General features: G+C 45.3%; 1 protein-coding gene across 6 annotated transcripts in view; it reads left to right on the top strand.

The window, feature by feature from the left end:
- CAV1 (caveolin 1) overlaps positions 1-20,494 on the top strand; it is an 80,821-nt gene extending 60,327 nt beyond the window's left edge. For all 6 annotated transcript variants that reach the window (XM_085653150.1, XM_085653151.1, XM_085653152.1 and 3 more), the window contains exon 3: positions 17,813-20,494. In XM_085653150.1, coding sequence (XP_085509276.1) covers positions 17,813-18,154 — 342 coding nt within the window. In that variant the 3' untranslated portion in view covers positions 18,155-20,494. The remainder of the gene's footprint in view (positions 1-17,812) is intronic.
- The last annotated feature ends 645 nt before the right edge of the window (positions 20,495-21,139 follow it).

Here is a 21,139-nt window from a genome sequence, read left to right as displayed (position 1 = left end):
GTCCCCACAAGTCCCTAATTTCCATTCAGTGCATCATTGCACATGAGTTCAGACATGATTATATTTAGTATAGTCAAGTCCTGATGGTAGTACTGGCTAGCGATAAGCAATGTTTATTTTTTACTCATGTATTCATTTAGAAGCTTTACATAGCGTTGCATATTGCCTCGTGGATGCCCCACGGTGCTTTACAGCCCAGCGAATGCAATCATGGTATTGTGCATTGTTGGATCTAGCCCTTTTTGCAGGGTTATCCCCAAACTTTTTGCCTTCCTCCGCCTTTTTTTCTGACTTTTTTTTTTGGCTTTAGGACTCCAGGCACTTTACCACTGCTAACCAGTGCTAAAGTGCATATGCTCTCTCCCTAAAATGTAATGGTATTTAGTTTCTACATGATTGCCCTATTTGATTTACTAGTAAGGCCCTGGTACAGAGCACCATGTGTGCCCAGGGCCTGTAAATCAAATGCTACTAGCGGGCCTACAAAACTGATTGTGCCACCCACAAGTAGCCCTGCAAACATGTGTGTTCAGTTTTAAACTGCCATTTCGACCTGGCAAGAGCGCCCAATTGCCAGGCCCAAACTGTCCCATTTATTACATGTAAGGCAACCCTAAAGTTTGCTCAAGGTAGCCCCATGGGCAGTGGACTGTGTATTTAAAAGGTAGAACATGTGCTGTTTAGCGATGGCTCCTCCGCAATGTTGGAGGAGCATCGCCATTGTCTGGCTCAGAGCCAGCAAATGAAAAATAAAACTATGTTCTTGCGTTGTTTTATTTTGTATTTGCCGGCTCTGAGCAAGTGCTGTAGGGAGGGGCAGGGCGAAGGCATGGGAGGGGGTAGGAAGAGTGCTACATGCACTCCCTAAGTGCTCATTTGTGTTTTACTGGCTGTCTCAGGCCTACAAAAACACACATGGGCACTTAGGTTTCTCTAGCCCGGCTGCATTGATTAGCCGGGCTGGAGAAACCCCTACAGACTCCCTGGGCTGAGCGGACCGTCTTTCTAGTCCGCTTAGGCCAATCCCTGCGCTGCACTGCAGCACGGGGATTCGATGGGAGTCTGTCCCAGGTGCCGCTAGGACCAGAAAGAGGAGAGGCATCGTGACGCCTTAGGCGGCCGGTAGCTAAAGGTACGTTTACAAATATATATATTATTTCTAAAACTACCCGCGCAAACTCCCCCTGTGCTCACTCCACCCACCTCACCAACCTTTGCGTGTGGTGGCCGCCACTGGTGCTGTTGTGTTTTATTTGTCCTAGTAGTGAAATACTGCTAATTTAGTTTTTCACTGCAGCAAGGCCTATCTCTCCCATAGGTGTGCATTGAAACTGTCTTGTAACATCTTTCAAGTGTATCTGCCAATTGTGAGCTGATAGAAAATTGGAGTTTTGTGTTCCTGGACTCACAATTTAAAAACAGATCTTTTAGTGAAGTTGTTTTTTAAACAGCAGATCTGAAAATGCCACTTTTAGTTACATTGATCTAAGGAGGCAACTCCGCCTCTCTGTCCTATATTACGTGTGCAGGACTAATTTATTGAAGGTGGTGTCCACTTGAAGTGACTGACAGGCTGGCACAAACTGACAGAGACCACAGAAGGGCAGTAGCTGCATGCCATACTCTAAAATGGTGGGTGATTCTCATCCCACAGCTGGGTATTCCTACAGGACATTCTCTTGCACCACTCTTCCGCTTGGGACCTAAAAATAGAATGAAGGAGGAATGCACCACATCTGAAACAAAACTTTGATGTGTATGCCTGATTTTCATCCTCGCTCTCTACCTAAGCAGATCCAGGATGAGTCTGGCTGTGGCTGTCTGTAGTTGTCAGAGGAGGTGAGCTTCGATCTCTGCATGGAGAGCGATGCCTTAGTCCTGTCGGCTGGCGATGAGGACCTGGGCGGTGGTGCTTCTTGAGCTTAGGGTAGCCATTTGAATATCTTACAAAGCATGTGGGGAATGAATACACAGGAGAAGGAGGCAGATTTGACCTGCGTTGTCATGGTTAGCTTGTTGTTCAGAATGATGCCTAGGTTCTTAGCGTGGTTAGTGGGGGTAGGAGTAGGTCTGAGTTCTGAGGGCCACCAGGATGCGTCCCATGAGGAGCTTTTGTTTCCGAAATCAGTACCTCTGTCTTGTCTATACTGAGCTTCAGGAAGTTGTCCTTCATCCAGTTAGTGACGTCTGTCATGCCGTTGTGGAAGTTGTTCATGGTGTTGGTGGTCTCTTCGGAGAAGGAGAGGATGAGTTGTGTGTTATAGGCGTAGGATATGATGTTGAGTCCTTGGGTTATGGCAATGCTGGTCAGAGGTGTCATATAAGTGTTGAAGAGGGCAAGCGAGGATCCTTGGGGTACTCCACAGATGATTTACTTGGGTTCGGAGGTGAAAGGGGAATGCAGACATTTTATGTTATTTTATTGACGAAAGAGGCATTTGAGAGAAGTTGCTAGGATGCCTATGCTGTGCAACCTTGTGATGAGTATGTGGTGGGAGCCGTCATCAAAGATTGGTGAGAGGTCTAGGAGGATCAGAATCGCAGTCTGTCCTCGGTTGAGGAGGGCTTGGATGTCGTTGGTAGCTGTGATGAGGGCTGTCTCAGTGCTGTGGTTGCTGCAGAATCCAAATTGGGCAGAGTCGAGTAGGTGGTTCCATTCCAGACGTGAAGAGAATTGTTGGTTGATGGCTTTTTCTAATAAGGCCAGGAATGGGAGCAGGGAGATCGGTTGGTAGTTGGTGAATTTGCTGGGGTCCTCAGATGGTGACTTTAGTAGGGCATTGATGTCTGCATGTTTCCAGTCCTCGGGGAAGGTGGCTATGCCACTTGAGGTGTTGAACACGGTGGTGAGTACGTGACCGATTTTGGCTTCCCCTAGGTTGGAAATGTGGTGAGGGCCTGGGTCGGTTGGGGCCCCTTAGTAGACTGAGTTCCTGATGAAGGCAGTGTCCTGTGGGGTGAACTCGCTCATTCGGTTAGTCAGATGTTTGTGGTGGTAGCAGGGTCAATGTGTTGCTTGAAGAAGTTGGTAGCCTTGGGCTGGGGTTTCATGTTTCTATAGATGTTGGTGATCTTGTCGTGGAAGAAGTTTGCAAGGTTGCCGTAGAGCTCCTGTGAAGGGGGTAATGTTGTTTGTAGCAGCTGAGTGGTTGGAGAAACCTTTGATGATGTTTAAGAGTTCTTTGCTGTTATTGGAGCTTGATTCGATGCATGAAGCTAAGGCCTTCCTCCTCGATTCTCTCAACTGTCTGTGGTAGAGGTTGAGGGCTTTCTTTAAGACAGTCTTGTTGCGTGTGTCCTTACTGGTGCACTATCTTCTTTTTAGTTGTTTACAGTGTCGTTTAGCGGTTCTGAAACCTGCAGTATACCAGCTAGCCTGCTTGGTGGATCTTCTGTTGATGTTGTTGCCAATGCGAGCAATGCTGTCGGCACAGTTAGTGATCCAATTGCTAAAGTCTCTGCCACTCTGGTCTTGGTTGTTGATGGAGATGGGTGGGTGTTATTGAGGGTGTTAATCCATGTGTCCTTCGAGACTTTGCTCCAGCTGCCATGGGGGGCATTGGACAGATTTAGGCCGGAGGTCCGTGAGATCGCGATGTTCAAGTAGACGATGGAGTGGTCAGTCCAGGTGAGTTCCATGATGTGGCTGTACCTGATGCGGTCACTGGAGGTGAAGATGGTGTCTAGTGTGTAGCCTGCGGTGTGCATGGGGTCATGGAGTTGGGTAAGTCCGATGTTGTTCCTACTGTCAAGAAGGTTGCTAGTGTTGATGTCATTGTGATCATCGAGATGGAAGTTGAGGTCACCAAGCAAAATGTAGTTTGTGGAGTCCATGGCAAGCGAGGAGATGAAGTGGCAGAAGGCTTTATATGGTCCTAAAGGAAGGTAGGCGAGGGTACCCCTGATGGTGGTTTTGCTGCCTGTTTGGAGTCGGAAGTTGAGGTGTTCCATGGCTGGGGTGATGTCATCATTTGTAGTGGTGCATCGGATGGATTCCTCGTGTAATATAGCGATTCCTCCGTCAGGCTTGTTGCAGTCGCGGTGAGTGATCTTGTGTCCTTGAGGTATTGCAGTGGCGATGTCAGGCACTGAAGTGGGGTTGAACCAGTTCTCAGTCAGGATGAGGACGTCAGGTGTGAGGGTGGAGATGAGGTTCCAAATCTCGGTGGTGTGTTTGCATAGTGAGTGAGCCTGTGTTGAGAAGGACCATGCGAGTTAGTGTTTTAGTTCAGGTGGTGTCTGTGGTGTGTTCAGGGTGGGGCTGGCTGTTGGGCTGGTGTATGTGCTGTGGCAGTGGGTGCAAGAGAAAGATCCTACCATGGAGCGTAGGTCAGCACACAGTTGCAATATTTGAGGCGGCTTCCGGGGTTAAGGGTGTAGAGCTCGGAGAGGGCAGGATGGCCAGTGGTCGTGGCACTGGGCATGGTCCAGGGGCAGACAGGCGTAGACGGACTTGCATTTAGTGCACCTTCGGCGCGACAGCGGCACGACCGCTGTGCAGTCATCTTGCGTGGTCGCACTGCAGTCTGCAGCATGGTGTCACTTGGTCAAATGGTGGCAACTGGATCAGGGTGGAACAAACAGGAACTGGAGGCCACAGGCAAGTGGCAGGCTAGGTGCCCAGGTGCCTACTAGTGTGGTCGCGCTGCAGCCTGCATTAAGTAGGTCCTGGGGTGGGTGGGGCTTCTGTCAGAGGGTAGAACGGTGACGTGCTCAGGTGCCATATTTGACTGATATGATATGTTGATGAGCATCGCATTACTTGCAAAGTGAAATTGCACCATAAGTGGGATTTGAGTTCAACAAAACTGGGCTCCGAGTACGAACTTAACACTTAATTTACTGTGCTTTCATGCAACACATCACAGAATCCACATTTTCTGCACTGTGTTGCATGAAGGAGAAAACTCAGCAAAGCACCATATCTCTAAATATTTCTCTGCAGTTTGTGCTATGAGCTGCGTTAATGCTTAAAACTGTGATATTTCAAAATGCACAAATTTGTGCCATGGCACAATAGAGAGAATCCATTGTCTTGCATAGGATTTGTATTGAGGCATACCCTTAGAGTACAAATTCCTATGTGTAGTCAGCTTCAAAAAGGTCAGTCACAATGGAAATGTGCTGAGCACCGCAGAACACAAGTCGGTGGGAAATAAATGCATTCTCCTTTGTTTGTGCCTTCTTCCACTAGGTACTACTTTTTTGAGGCAAAGTCCTGTCAGCCTATCTTAGATGATCGGGTTGTACATCAAATCCAGCTGCTTTGTTTGCACTGAAGAAATGTTTCCTTGACAAAAAAGGTGCATAGAGGATTGCACTGTGGCAGTGGCACATTTCTGGCTCAAAATACCCTTTGGTGTGGATCGTTAATCGCTGCTGCTGCTTTGGATTGCTTTGTGTCAGTTTGTAATGCATTAGCACTGGTGAAAAGCCTTGGAAAGTATGAGGTTTAGTTTGTATCTTCAAGTAGATGTATAGCACATCAGAAGTAATTTTATGCCTTTTTGTACAAGTTTGTGAAAATAATATTCCATGTAGAGCTAATCTGTTGCATCACCAGACTGCAGACTTTAGCGTTTGAAAAAGAGGTTAATAAGACTAATTTGCAAACATAAGATTACATGTAGTACCAATATGTAACATCAGCACGTTGAGGGATTTTCTCAGGCAGGGCTCCATGTAGATATGTAGTATCCACAACTGGTTCTCTCATGCTTCCATTTAACCTTGAGAAACCATTTGAGAGTGCTTGGCTACATTGAGTATATGGTCAAGAGGACTGGGCATCATCCAACCTTTAGGCTACCCTAAATGGTCCTTATACACCACTTCAGCTGGTGTTTATACACCATAAGAGATCTGGTTTTCAACTAGCCAAAAGTCTCCTGGTCTTCAGCATCTGGGAGGAAATGTAGCTATACTGGTGCTAATGAGGCGGAGTGGGAGACAGAATCTGTACATGGAGTCTTAAATGGGAGATATGGGAGATGGAAACAAAATAGCCATGATAATCAAACAGATAATACCAAAGTTGGTAATTTAAAAAAGAAAAAGACTCATTTCATGGTCAGTGGTAATGCCCAATACCCTGATTTCTTTACCCGTGAAACCTTAGCCTATGGTTAGATTTGGCTTTACTACATTTGTGCAATGCCAAACCTTTTGTTCTAATTTAAAGTAGGTGCAAAAAATTGAGACGGCCTGGCATCACCTATTGGCATATTCAAGGCTTCCATCGGCTATTATCAAGGCTGCCTCAGTTTAGTTGACATGCTGTGGCTACCGATTATAGTTGATTGCAGTGGGATTAGATAGAAAAAGTGTAAAAATAATATATCCCTAGGAGGAGACATTAGAAACATGGCTAAGAGGGCTGATTCTGATATTGTGTGTTTCCTTTTTGAACTAAGTCAGCAAAGGAGGGGCAATAATTTGTAATAGTGCAAATTTGCATGTCCCTACAGCCATGTGTCATTCTTGGTCACTAGACTTCACACTCCAACAACAGTCAACTGTTTGGCAACAAAGCATTCCAGATCATGTTCTTGTACCATCGTTTCTTAGCTTTACTGCTTCCCCTTATCGCAGGCTACATCCTGAGGATGCTACTCCTGCAAGCATGGAGACCTATTGCTTCTGTCTCCACAACATAACTTTCAGTCAGTGAGGTTTGTTTCCTCATACCTTCTCTTTCATGATATTCTTGGGTCCCAAGACTTGAATCCTAGGGGCACACTCTTTTACACTCTTCCTCCAGACTCTTCAGGTGTCTATGAGAACAGGGATGCTGAAGAGGAGGTAATGACCCAGATTCACTGGCAGTGTGATATCATGAGGGGAATGCATTGAGGGAAAAGGAGCCTCAATTATCTTGTCTTGATGATTTAGGAGCAAAGAAAGGATATGTCTTTAAGTGAAGTGGGTGGGTGAAAATTTACAGATAGAGGGATTAGAGTGAGGGTTTGTGAGGGCAGGTTTTGTTGACCAGGGTCAGGAAATGTTGCATGTCTGTTATGAATTGAGAGTCAGCGACTGTTGTGTGAATGAGGAGGAATGAAGACACAAGTGGGGTTGGAGAATATCCTAGCAGCAAAGTTGACAGCTTAGTCTAGAGCATGGGTACTCACAAACTTTTGCTCGGGGGCAACAATTACAGTCTGGCTTGGGGCCGAGGGCCGCACAGATGGGCCTGCGTGATGGGGCGGGCTTGGTGGGAGCGGCGGGGTCAGTAGGGCCCGGGCTACTAGGTTGAAAATAAAATCACCCCCTTTTCAAAACATTACTAGTCAACGCTGTATTTCAAAATGCGATATATGTGTGTATGTAACCCAAATAAATGCTGTCAATCTTTTTATTTTTATTGGGGTCTGTGTGTTTCTGACCATAGGTTTCTATCCTTTCCTTGTTTTGACAAAAACCCAGTTCCCTGCTCTTAGGCCCTCAGCTGCGCAGATACTTGGAAGCACCCTTCATTTGTCCCTCAGAAGACACAACTCATACTCCTATGCCTCTTAAAATCATTACGAACAACCCTTAATGGCCCTGTTGAGAGTTTACAGTACCAAGCTCCAAGATCATCCAGCAAAACTCCGAAGCGTGAATGCAAACTGCATTGATAGAGGTAGGTTTTCTGTCCTCTGTCCAGCCTGCTGTGCACACCCCAGCTCATGAAAATTACCACATGCATGTAACCCCAGGCAATACAAGCATCAGTGAGATCATGCTGTCATATTCTTAATGGACCGAGATAGTACATGCATAAATGGTCCCATGCTGTAATGTTCATGCTTGGGCGCACACAATACATGCTTTCATGTTCTTGGGCTGTAATGCACATTACAATGACACAATGTCCGGCATAATGGGCAAGAGAGGTGCTGTGTCTCACGCTGCCTTCTCCTAGTCAATGAACTCGCCCAACAATGCAGCAGAGGTATTGTAGTGTCATCTCCAAAATGACTATCATCTCAAGTAGCTGCATGTCATTTCATAATAATGCATGTATCAGGCAGCCCGTCTAATACTATTCTTCCCTATTCTTCCCCGAGCCCCACACTCAATTACTCTGCTCTTAGGGTCTGCTGTGATCCTAGGTTTTCACTCTGTCCCTGCACTCTGACTTTGACCCTACCAGACCCTACCTTATGACTGTTTCATGTTTTCCATATTCCTCTACTTTAACCCCTCATCCTACCACTACCCACCACTTTGGCCTTAATAATTCACTTTTTTCCTTACCTGTCTCACAGCCTGGCACTCTGTCACAACTTCACACTTCTATTGTTTTACCCTCAATGTACACCACTTATTATACCTCCCCCCTACCCATGGTTATTTCCTTATCTCCTGAATGCCCCTCACACTGTCTATTACCTTAATCACAATCTGCTCCAAGTATCTCTTTGCTCAGCTCATAAGCTTCATCTGTCTGACCCTCCAACCTCATGATTACACCCCTCTTCACTCTGCTTATACTCATTTCCTGGCCCTTCTATTATACTATGCTCACAGTCTGTCTTTTTGCACCTACTCTGGCCCCAATTTCTTAGACTGCATTCTCTCTCCACACCTTGACTTTTTAATGCTATTCCTGCTCTTCCTCCATCACACTCTACCCCTATCTGGTCTCACCTTTTTGGTGCCACATTTGTCTACTTTATTCAGCATTATTTCTCTCACTCTCGTCATACCCTATCAAACTGCCTACCCTCTAATTGTGCCCTAACACCTCATCGTACGCCTGACCTTGCACCACTCTGCGCCTACCCTCTCATTGTGCTCTACTGCGCCACTCAGCGCCTACTCACTCATTGTGCCTGTATACCTTCACTCTGCTGAAGATTCACTCTATTGATAAGACAGTCCCATTGTCCTTCCTGCAGTTCTGCTCTACACCTTCACTCCACTGCTTCTATTATTGTCGTACCCCTCACTATTTCCTTGCCCATGTCCCTGACTTAGCACCCACCTTCCATATATATTGCTCAATATAGTCCTTTTGTGTAGAGCAGCCCACTTTTCCTGTCCTTGCTCTGCCCCCTCAGACTCCTCATAACCTGCAATACCCTTACGCTGCGCTCATATTTCACATCGCTCCCTTCTGTTAACCCCTAACCTTTCCATACCTCCTCACTGCGCTTTTCATTCTGCTTTATGCTTTACTCATACAGTGTGCCAGTCCCTCTGTTTTTCCTTCCTCTGCCCCTTCCCCTTACCATCTCATTCTGCCTCTGCCCATTCACCTCTATGTACACACTATGCCCCTGTCCCCGCAGCTCTGACTCTACCTAATGGTTGCCAAAACCAATAACTATTTGCTGTTAATTCTGCTGCATAAAAGACCTGATGCTACATCTGTGCCACGACTCAGACAGGTAGTGTTGGATGACTATAAAACATTACACTTTATGTAAATCACAAAGCAGGTTGAATTGCCTGTCAGAAATGTGGGGAAGCTGGGATTTATACATAACTGTACAGCTGTTTCCGAGGCATATAATGTTGTGTATAAACTGCAACCCCCTCCCCCAGTTCCACGTGTAAAATAGGTACCGCATGTAAAGCCATGCATTAAAACAAAAGGCTAGGCGCAGCCCAAGGATCAGAGGCGCAACTAGAGTCACACTTCGGGGGGGCAGGGGGCTACTAATAATTTCGGAGGGGGGGGGGCTAATTCTTCCAGTGATAGTCCGAGTGGAGATGCAGGTGCTCTAGGAAGGGGTGAAAAAATGCCAAAGCCTCATTATCAAGCAAAGGGTCTTTTAAAGACCTGTGAAGTACTCGGGCGGCTGTGTGTGTGCCCGGGAAGCTGTCTCAGCCCGGGCTGACACACACGATGGGGGGGGGGGGGATGAAGCCCTTTGAGCCCAATGGGGGTTGCACGCCTGCCAAGGATCGACATGAGGACATTGCTGGATCTTCTTTTTATTTATCTTGCTAACACAACGTGTGGGCAATGAAAGCCCGGGCTTGGCTGAAACCTAACCCGGGGGCTATAAAAACATACTTTTAATTACAGAAACAGCTGTTTTAGCAGCACCAATTGAGACATTAAAGAGGCCACACAGCGAGCAGCATGAGCAGGCAGCACAGAAAATGCTCTCAAAGGCAGGGTGAGCAAGTGACCTCAGAGAGGCAGGTGAGGGCGGGGGGCTCCGGGTGAGAAAATGGTGTCGAGTCCGTGCCTGCTGTTTCTCATGGGGGCCGCATGGAGTGACCTGGCGGGCCGCAAGTGGTCCGCGGGCCGTAATTTGAGTACCTCTGGTCTAGAGTGAAGAATGAGTATTGAGCGAACATGAGTGTGAGGCAGATGAAACATCTATCTTGCTCAGGGCCAAAACATTAATCAGGGTATAGGCAAAATGACATTTTTTTCTGGGGTCAAGGCCACAGGATATTTAGCAGATAGTAGTGTGTTGGTAAAAGGTAGACAGTCTTGGGTACATATTAACAATGCGGTGCTAAAAAATTATCGCCGCTTTTGCGGCTGTTTTCAGCCGAAAAGCGACGATAATTTTATTGCCTTATCCTCAAAGACACGCTATTGCGTGTTTTGCTGATTTTGCTCCCATTTCAAGCACGCCTAACTTCGCATCGCTAATGCGATGCAAAGTAGGCGTGTCTGTGGAAACAACATGGGTAAATATCGCGAAGGCAGCTTTGCAATATTTACAATGCGGGGAAGCGATTATTTTAATCGCGCTAAGTATGCCTTAACGTAGGAATTTAACTTCTGTTAAATTCCTGACTAAGGCATACCTAACATGGGAGGTGGATTCATGTGATACGACCACAGGGTCGTATCATCAAGCATATATTGCCGTTTTACATGGAACATCGCTGGAAAACCAGCGATGTTCCATGGAAAAGGGCGCTATTGCTGGAATATACATCACCATGGCGCTAAGCGTTGTTAATACTACGCTAGCCTGGCGAAATATTCCAGCGATAGAAAAAAATGCGGTATACAAGGTCAGCGATAATTATCGCTGCCTGTTGCAAATATGCCCCTTAGGTGGGTGTGTACTTGAACTCTTACAAAGAGGGGACTCTAAGGTAGGATAAAGAAGTGAAGATTGTACAGGGCCTGTGGTGATGTGAAAATTTGATGTTTTGGCTGAAGTTGCTCAGCATCAGGCACATCAGGACCCTCCAGTGATAGATAGGTATCTGTGGGTCAGTAAATGACATGATTCTGGAGATTGGACATAAGAATGGAGAAGAGTAGAAATCAAATGTGTCATTGGCAGATCTATGTGCAGTTAGAAACTCTGGTCTGCAGTGTACAGTGATATGAGCAGTAGTCTAAGAACGGAGATTTGAGGGAATCCCTACAGGCAGGGAAAAGGGGGAAAAATTGATGGAAAACAAGCTGACAAGTATGTAGATATGAAAGGTATATCTGCATGTGTATGCTATACAGTTGATAAAATTATGAATCAGTTGTACAGATGTATAAATACTCACTCTCTGGATGCTCTACAATTAATTCTGTTTGAGAAACAAGTGATAGATTTGCAAACAACAATAATAATGATTACCTTGTTCATTGAAATGTTCAACGATGGCATGTCGATCCCATTGCTCAGAATGTAGACCATAGCATCTCTCATAGGACCGCATCTGAAAAACTCTCACCATAGAACATTGACTAAGGGTGGCAAATGAAACAAAGGGAGTGAAAGCACGGACACTGTCATGTGCTAAATAGCCAGTGGAGGCTCCTCTGCAATGGCTGTGGAGCGTCGCCCCACTGCCTGGCTCAGAGCCAGCAAATGTAAGATAAAGCGATTATTCTTGCATCGTTTTATTTTAAATTTGCCGGCTCTTAGCCAGCGTTGTTGGGAGAGGCAGGCCAAGGCATTGGAGGGGGAGAAAGAGTGCTAGTGTACTCCGCTCCCTATGTGCTCATGAGTGTTTGGCCGGCCAAAACACGCATGCGCACTTAGGTTTTCTCCAGCCCAGCTGCATTGAGCACCAGAGCTGGAGAAACCCCACAGAATCCCTGGTCTCGGGTCTGAGCAGGGCGTTTTTCCTGCCTGCTCAGACCAATTGGGATTGGACAGGAAGTCTGTCCCAGGGGCTGCTGGGACCAGCAGGCAGGAAGAGGATAGGGCGGCACGACGCTGGAGGCAGCTGACGGCAAAATATAAGTAATCAAAAAAATATATATCGTATTCCCACCTGCGTGACGCCTGCCACGTGCCCCACATGCTTCACCACCGTTTGCTTACTGCAGCACCGGCGTCTATGGGGCCCTCAGTGTTGTGTAGAATAATGGTGGTAGTCCTGTCTGGTCACGCCATGATCATGCTTTGAATGGATGTGAGAGAAGCTGTGAAGCCATGAGCTTCACAACGTTTTGCCATTTTCTTCAACTTGTCAAGATTTGCCAAGTTTGAAGGTTGCGAAGAGTTAAAGACAGGGATGCAGCCTGTGTGACAGCGGAGGGACAGCAGCTTCTTGGTTAACAGCCACGCACCCTGATTGTGTGTTGCTTATTTAAAATGTGTTTGTGTTTCGGCATTTAATATTTGCCAGTCATGATTGCACAAATGCATTTTTTCTTATCGCTTGTAAAGTGTGTTTGTTCTGTGCCAATGCAGTAAAGGAACGATCACAGTTTTACAGCTTATCTGTAGTTGAACTTTTCCTTTACAAGTTCTGTTATTTTTCTTTTAGAAATGTTATGACAACTGAAGCATAAGCGGTGTATTTTTCAGACATTTACCATATCCCACATCATCCGGTGTGTCTAACAATGTGCCTAAAAGTTAACACGAAAGAAGTTTATCATTTACAGATCACCTCTCTGAGGTTAGCTGCCTGGATAGACTCTGGAGGTAGGAAGTAAGGATGTGTAAATGTTTATGGTGCACGGCGTATTTTCTCTGTTTCATCACCTTCTGGGAATCGATCAGTTGCTAGATAGATACGAATGAGGCAATCTGGGATATCAGAGTGAAATTTGTTTAACTTTTAATTGAGAATTAATTTTTTTCCAACCCCGGGATTATCTATTCGTGATGAGTATGGTGTAGCAGGATGTATGTCGTTACAACGCACACTTTTACAACGCATGCACTTACAACGCATTTTTTACAATGCAAAATCCATTACAACGCATTCCATTACAACGCATGACACTACAACGCATTTTTAAAAACTACCTTTACAACGCATTCCATTACAACGCATACTACCTTTACAACGCATACCATTACAACGCATAATATTAAATTGCATTTAAGGTAAGTATTAGATAGTATAGGGGTAAAAAATACTTTTCTAACTCCAGGGGGTGCAACAGTAGGGTAAGTGTTGGATAGTATAGGGGTAAAAATTACTATTCTAACTCCAGGGGGTGCAACAGTAGGGAAAGTGTTGGATAGTATAGGGGTAAAAATTACTATTCTAACTCCAGGGGGTGCAACAGTAGGGTAAGTGTTGGATAGTATAGGAGTAAAAATTGCTATTCTAACTCCAGGGGGTGCAACAGTAGGGTAAGTGTTGGATAGTATAGGGGTAAAAATTACTATTCTAACTCCAGGGGGTGCAACAGTAGGGTAAGTGTTGGATAGTATAGGGGTAAAAATTACTATTCTAACTCCAGGGGGTGCAACAGTAGGGTAAGTGTTGGATAGTATAGGGGTAAAAATTACTATTCTAACTCCAGGGGGTGCAACAGTAGGGTAAGTATTGGATAGTATAGGGGTAGAAATTACTATTCTAACTCCAGGGGGTGCAACAGTAGGGTAAGTGTTGGATAGTATAGGGGTAAAAATTACTATTCTAACTCCAGGGGGTGCAACAGTAGGGTAAGTGTTGGATAGTATAGGGGTAAAAATTACTATTCTAACTCCAGGGGGTGCAATAGTAGGGTAAGTGTTGGATAGTATAGGGGTAAAAATTACTATTCTAACTCCAGGGGGTGCAACAGTAGGGTAAGTGTTGGATAGTGTAGGGGTAAAAATTACTATTCTAACTCCAGGGGGTGCAACAGTAGGGTAAGTGTTGGATAGTGTAGTGTAATATTATGCGTTGTAATGGTATGCGTTGTAAAGGTAGTATGCGTTGTAATGGAATGCGTTGTAAAGGTAGTTTTTAAAAATGCGTTGTAGTGTCATGCGTTGTAATGGAATGCGTTGTAATGGATTTTGCGTTGTAAAAAATGCGTTGTAAGTGTAGTGCGTTGTAAAAGTTGCGTTGTAAAGGTTGTTCCCCGGTGTAGCATTTCGAAGCAGAAACCTACCAAAGCCTTTACAGTTCTGATAAACTTCTTGGAACAAACAGTCAGGTATGAACATCTCTACTGTAGATGACAGAGGTGTGCTCAGTCCTAGCTGCGAGATTGTGCAAGATGTCTCCACATTCCCTTGCATCTGCTCGCTAGTGCTTCCGGACAACCGAATCTCTCAATGGAGCGAAATTGCAAATCAGCACTGTGTCACTCTCATGGTCACAAGCAAGACGATTTTATTGGTCCATGAGGTGCAGTAGGCAGGACATCCTCCCTCAGGAAATCTGTGGCTACTTTCCCCCCTTGTACTGCTCTGTGGTGCGGGTGGGAGGATCGCACTGTGTGAGGGGCAGGGTGATAAGTGTAGGCAGTGGGGCAGTCAAGTACAGCTCTGATGTGGAGTTTGGGCTGAAGCAGGTCAGCCATGGTTAGCCCTGGTTTGGTAGGACATTACGTTTTTCAGATTCTGCAGACCAACAGTTTTTAGGTCTCGCCTAGCGATGCAGCGTCATGCGTTGCTCGCCTAGGCGAGATTTATTGTTGCCGACTTGCATTGCGAAGTGGGACAGGACAGGACAGGTGCACGCATACGGCAAGTCCTGGACAGGAGATGTGAACGCGTATGGTGCGAGCAGGAGTTGTAATAACGCTGCAAGCCATACGAGTGCACATCGACGGTCTGTGCTGAAGCTTAACAAACAGCAGATGTGCACGCGTACGGCTCGCGTCTTTATCACAACTCCTGCTCGCACCATACGCGTGCACATGTTCTTTCCAGGTGCGGCATCCAGCATGCCTCCTGCTCAACCCCACTCACCGGCTCTTGTGGGGACTCTGCGCTGCTCCCAGGCTGGTCTCCTCAATGGCAGGGGGGACTAGCCTCTTCACCCGGTCACTGGCACAGCAACACGCGGGGGTCCGTCTTGCTCACAGGAGCCCCGCCTGAAATCTTGCTCCGGCCGCACCATGCGGCATTTACGAAGGCGGGGTGGGCTCCCGCCGGACTTACCTCTGCGGGGTGGGCTCCCGCCGGACTTCCCTCTGCGGGGTGGGCTCGCGCCTCGCTTCTCCAACACACGGGGCTCCCTCAGCTCACGGGAGCCCCGGACACTTCCGGTCGCGCGCTCCAAGCCTTAAGCAGTTTCGCTCTCTTAATGCGCACGCACGCTCAGCTCGGGATGTCCTCAGTAGGTAAGAACTTTCCCTGTGCGTCTCGCGCTTGTTTTTTTATCTAGCATGGCTCTAAAAGTGATTTTGTTTGCAGGCTTGCTCTGTATCATTCCTTTCACTCAGTCACTCATGCACTCCATCACTCCCCTATTAGGCTCTCACTCCCTCTAGACCTACCCTACTTGGGCAGAGATCAAGCAAACGTTGCACACCTTCCTCTTTTATCAAAACTCCAGTGTTCTAGCAGTCCAAGTCTTATCCACTAGCCGTGACTGCCAGCACAAATCTTAATGCCAACTACACGATCAGTTCCTACATCCGGTGCATGGTGTGAACAAGACCACGTGCCAGCACAGTCAACGTCACAATCACATACTTGTACATGCATTTCCCAATCCCTCATCACAATTGACGGTATTCAACAAGGTGAGATAAACTGCTCTTCTTCCAGGGGACACGTGCGCGTGCGCGTGACTCCTGATCCGGTGTCTCTGTGGGGTAATTGTCCGGTAACGAAGACAACAACTTTAATACCGGTTTTACTCGTTTGTTCGTTCTTTCAGTGACTGCTCAAAAGACAAACACTCTACACATTGAGCGCCAACAACTCATGCCTCCTCCTTTAACTGCAAGCATTAATTTCAGGCAAAAACCCCGGCCCTAGGCCATTTTATCATTTGCGCATCACATTAATTCTGCGGTCCAAGCTGCAGTTGCAGCTATTATCAAAAATATATCCTACATGAAGCGGAGAGGCTTCCATGAAGATTGGGTGATTTAAAAAAATGTTTTTTTGCAGTTTTATATAGTGCGAACTTGACTTTAAGATGAGCACACGGACACATTCATTTTTGTTAGGCATGGAGAGATTAAGTGATTTGCCCAGAATCACAGGATGTTGAGCTGACGCCCAGCTCTTTGCCAATGCCGGTTTTCGGCTGATTTTGTCACAGGGCCGATTTTGCAGCTATGCTGAAAAAACGGCCCTGTAACAAAAACGGCCCCCAGGGGCCCAAATCCGGCCCCCACCCGTGCGGCACACCGGGGGATTGCCCGGTGCCCGCTACGGCCAGTCCGGCCCTGAGCACACTACTTAGGTGATTAGGTATTGATTAGTGTCTCAAATAAGAAGGATAACCCTAAATGGTACTGATCAACAGTAGCATGGGATAGACCAGCATTTGCAATGCAATAGGTCTCGCATTTGCGAGAGTTTGAGCTATTGGCATTATAAATGACAATGTCTTTTATTTATGAGTTTACAAAACCTGCAAGCGGTGCATGAACACGCACTTAGTACTTATAGTGTTTGCTTACAAGAAGCAAGGAAGTAAAAGAGATGCAATTACTGCCAGCCTTGCTTCTCATAAGTAACCACTATAAGTGCAAAGTACAGGTTTACGCAGCACTTGCAGGTTTTCCCAACACATAAATAAAAGGCACTGTCATTAACAATGCCAGAAAATACATGTTTTCACTTTATTTATTTGTAGTACTTGCACAAGGAGATATGCAGCCTTTTGACCATGCTGTTGGCTGAGATGCGGATTCATACCCTGGCTTCCACCACGTGCTAAATTATGTTATCCACGGAAACCTGGTTCCTCAGTTACCTCATCTGTCAACATTGGTGTGAGAGAATCAGTGAAGTCATATACTTCACAAATGTATGTAATTTTGCTTAAACTTTGAAAGCTTTACCAAATGTAAAGTTTGCAGAGGGTTACAAATATTGAGGAAGCATTAGCATGCCTGTGTGATTACAAGGGAACCACAGCTGCTTAGCATCTATTCACTATGATTCCCCAAACCCAGAAGTCAAATCACAAATGGCCTGATTTAGATCTTGGTGGATCCCTTAGGATATAATGGTATTTATATTTCAGCGGACAGGATATCCATCACAATTGTGCCAGAGTAACCCATCCACCAAGATCTAAAGCAGGCCCTAAGAGTCACGGAGGGCACGCACCAGTGCACAGCTGCTGAGGGACTACCCACTGATGCTGATAGCTAGTGGTAGACCTGAGAGGTAGCAAGTGAATTGCCACCATTGTGGGATCCCGTGCGAGGTTCTGTAGATGCACACCTGTAGATTGAATGCATGCAAATGTACTGTTATTCTTGAGTGGGACTTTTGGCTGCAGGATATCTTCACATGTGATGTCTTGATGGATTAAATGCCACTGACTTCATTGACAAAGTTTTCATTTCACCCACTCATACCCTTCAAACGAAGCAAATGGTTGGCATTCAACTCCTTTTGTAACACTGCAATAATTTTCTCGATTTACATTGAGGATCTGCTGGGATGTGAGCATTGGAGAGAAATTGATGTTTGCGCTGCCACCCTCTGTGGATCCATGTCTAAAATCCTCTGTTTTTGCACTTTTTCTGTAGATTGAATTTGAAGATGTGATTGCTGAACCAGAAGGAACGCACAGTTTCGATGGCATCTGGAAGGCCAGCTTCACCACCTTCACTGTGACAAAATACTGGTTCTACCGCTTGCTCTCTACTATCCTGGGCATTCCACTGGCACTCATCTGGGGAATTTACTTCGCCATTTTATCATTCCTCCACATCTGGGCAGTGGTGCCCTGCATCAAGAGCTACCTAATCGAAATTCAGTGCATCAGTAGGGTCTTCTCCATCTGCATCCACACCTTTTGCGACCCATTATTTGAGGCATGCGGCAAAATCTTCAGCAGCGTGCGGATCACGCTCCATAAAGAAATATAAGAGACTTTGAAAAAGGAGCCTGTGGTCTGATCCCATTTTTACCCTTATTTCTGCTAGTATTCAGCATAGAGTTGTCTGAAAGGCAATTTATTTTTTTTGTTTTGAACACTGGCACTGAACAAAGAGCAGCTCACTTGGTTTCCAGCCCAACAAGTATCCTTAGAGGATTATCTTATCTTTCCCCGTTAGGCCGCCTGCACTTCTTCTAGAACCTAACCTCGCTTCCATCTGCACAGACCATCACGTCACTGGCTCAGATTGATGAACTGTGTCATGAGTTCTTCCTCCATTCCTGTCCAATGAGATACATTGACTTGGCTGCAAAGGAGATCGGTGGTAAATGCCCACCACTACAGCAATGCTGACTGTTTTATTGCGGTTAAAGCCTATTAACACAATTGTTGCTGAATGAACATGGTAACTTGGAAGATTTTAATGAAAATGTTCGCTTTCTAGTGTATCAAAGCGGTCAACAGCAGTCCTTAGATGTTGTTTGTATACCCAGTGGTGGTAAACTCGTTGCTGAGCTATAATCATGTGTAGCGCTGAGACATTACCTGTACTTAGGAGCTAACACCTTCTCAGGTATCATCCACCTCAGTGTTCAACACTCCACAACACTTCCTTGCTGTTGCTTTCACACCCATTTCCAAGTCCTGGTGTTTGCTGGACTTTAAAGCAGTTGCAAGTGCATTGTGAATCTGACATCTACCCTGAAAGCTGTAACAATGTTTGTTTTTCTTCTGAACTCGGTGTAAAATCACTTTAGCAAACAATCTTTCTTAACATTTCAGAGCCAAGTGCAGCTGACACACTAGAGAGACCCCCTCTCAGAAACATAAGCTGAAGCCAATGTGCTGTCTTCTCTGTGACTTCCATGATGGCTGTCTTGCTGAGCCCAAAAAGCCAAGCACACAACATTGCTTTGTGGCAGCCAGAACTGTGATCAGATCTGTTGTGAATAGAGATCTCCTAACAGTAGAAGGTCATCTTGAAATACAAAGTTTATACTCTTGGGCTCCCATTCAGCGGGCCTGGTAAATGATGTGATATTTATTGCAACTGATAAAGTCCATCTCAATCAAGTCGGAATTTATTGGTGCGATAAATACCTCCTGATTACAAGGTTTTGGGGAAGAACGTATAGTTGTGGTGCTTACTGCACCAACACCTGCATGTTTCGGTAAATACGAGACATTCATTGGGTCCAGAGCAACCAAAAGGTATTAGTAATGCAAAGCTGGCTGTTTATGGGCCCCACACACTGTAAGCTTTCTTACATGTGTTTGGTCTTGTAAATCACATTTAACAGTGTACCTCATAATATTAAACAGCTCACATCTGAAAAGGGGCCGGCGTTCAGGCCCCTTGTTGATGCATTGAGCAGAATATATTTTTCAGAGGAACGCTGAAACTACTTTAAAAAATAGCCAGAAATCAAAACTGAGTTGCTTCTCTAAACCATCCAAATGTTTCACAGCATAATCTCTGCCTTCCTGCATGACACACTTTCAGCTGTATAGCAATGTTCTGTCAATGAGATGTTGGTGTGTGGACACTATTACCTGGGTGTGCTGAACTACATGCATCCCCCAGGTGGACAGAAGCACCCGTTCTTCCAGGTCGTGCCTCCTTCAGGCATGCAGGACAATGTTCTCGTATTAAAGCCTCACCTGCACTAATAGGTTATATAGCAAAGTATTTTAGCTAAATGATTCTACTTTCTGCATAATTCATTGTCCATTTCTGTTGAATGGCCCCAAGAGTGATCTTCCTGGCAAGCCAGGTACAAACAGCTTCCAGTGAAAGTAACTCTTCATTTCAAAAGCTAATATTGTGCATGTATGTTGAGCATTTATCCCATGTCTTTTATACTTTGCATCAATTTTTAGATGAAATGTGTATTTTTGGTTGCACCAAGCAACTTAGGCACATAAGAGAAGGAACGAACGTGAAACTGATTACAAATTCTGTTTTTGCATTTACAATGAACACTGGCATGAATGAAGATTTACGTTTTTTACGGTGTACATAAAATAAATTGTACTATTTTCAATATTTTTCAGTATTAAGACACATCTTACCAAGGTTACAGGCATAAATATTATTTTCTATAAATGTAGGGAAAACAATCACCATAAAATTAGCTTAGTTGATTTGTCATATTAAACTGTGTATCCTAAAGCTGGCTTTTTACTTAGTCTTATTAGTCCCAATGTTTACGTTAATGTTGACCCAAGTTACTTACATTGGTATGTGTTTTTTGATTTATCAACACTATTTCTTTTGCATGAACAGTAAAGGCTACCATTCTGCACAATAAAAAAGGATTTAACATTATTTTCATTCTAAAATATTTTTTGAAGAGACAATTGAGAAAGCAAGCAAGATCACATATGCGTGGGATTTGTCGCTTATTGTATGCATCCAATTGCAGCATAATTTGAATATATGAATAATTTCAGCATCTTTTGAACCCTTACTTTTTCTGTAGCTCTTGCGAGACACATACAAACACAAAAGCATCAGCTTCTTAAATGTAAAAACATTCATATGAGTGATTTTAATAATGCATCCGCAATAATGGCTGAGAAGGCAATATCTGATGATGGAATATTACAAGGAAGTATATGTGGCCTTGCAGATAGAGGCACGGCAATGGTGAGTACAAGAGAGAACATGGAGAAGAGACAAGGTCATAAAGATGGAGGTGAGCTGTAGAGACAACAGACTTGTAGAACATGCACCAAGGTACAAAGTGACTGAGAGCAGACAGAGGTAAAGCTATACAGAGAGCAGCCGAGCAGCGGGGTTTACAGGGGGAAATACAAAGATAGGGAGCAGATGGGAGGAACACTGAGGGACAGAGCAGATAGGGAGAGAACAGAGATAACAAGGGGATGAAAAAGGAGGGCGGGCAGCGGATTATGGAGTGGAGAGGGCGGAGCCTAAATGGGGAGGCGGTGAGAATCAACAGAAAGAGAG

This window comes from Triturus cristatus, chromosome 4_1 (assembly GCF_964204655.1).
Source record: "Triturus cristatus chromosome 4_1, aTriCri1.1, whole genome shotgun sequence".
Lineage (NCBI taxonomy): Eukaryota > Metazoa > Chordata > Amphibia > Caudata > Salamandridae > Triturus > Triturus cristatus.
Note: the sequence above shows the minus strand (reverse complement) of the source record. Positions and strands in the feature narration are given on the sequence as shown.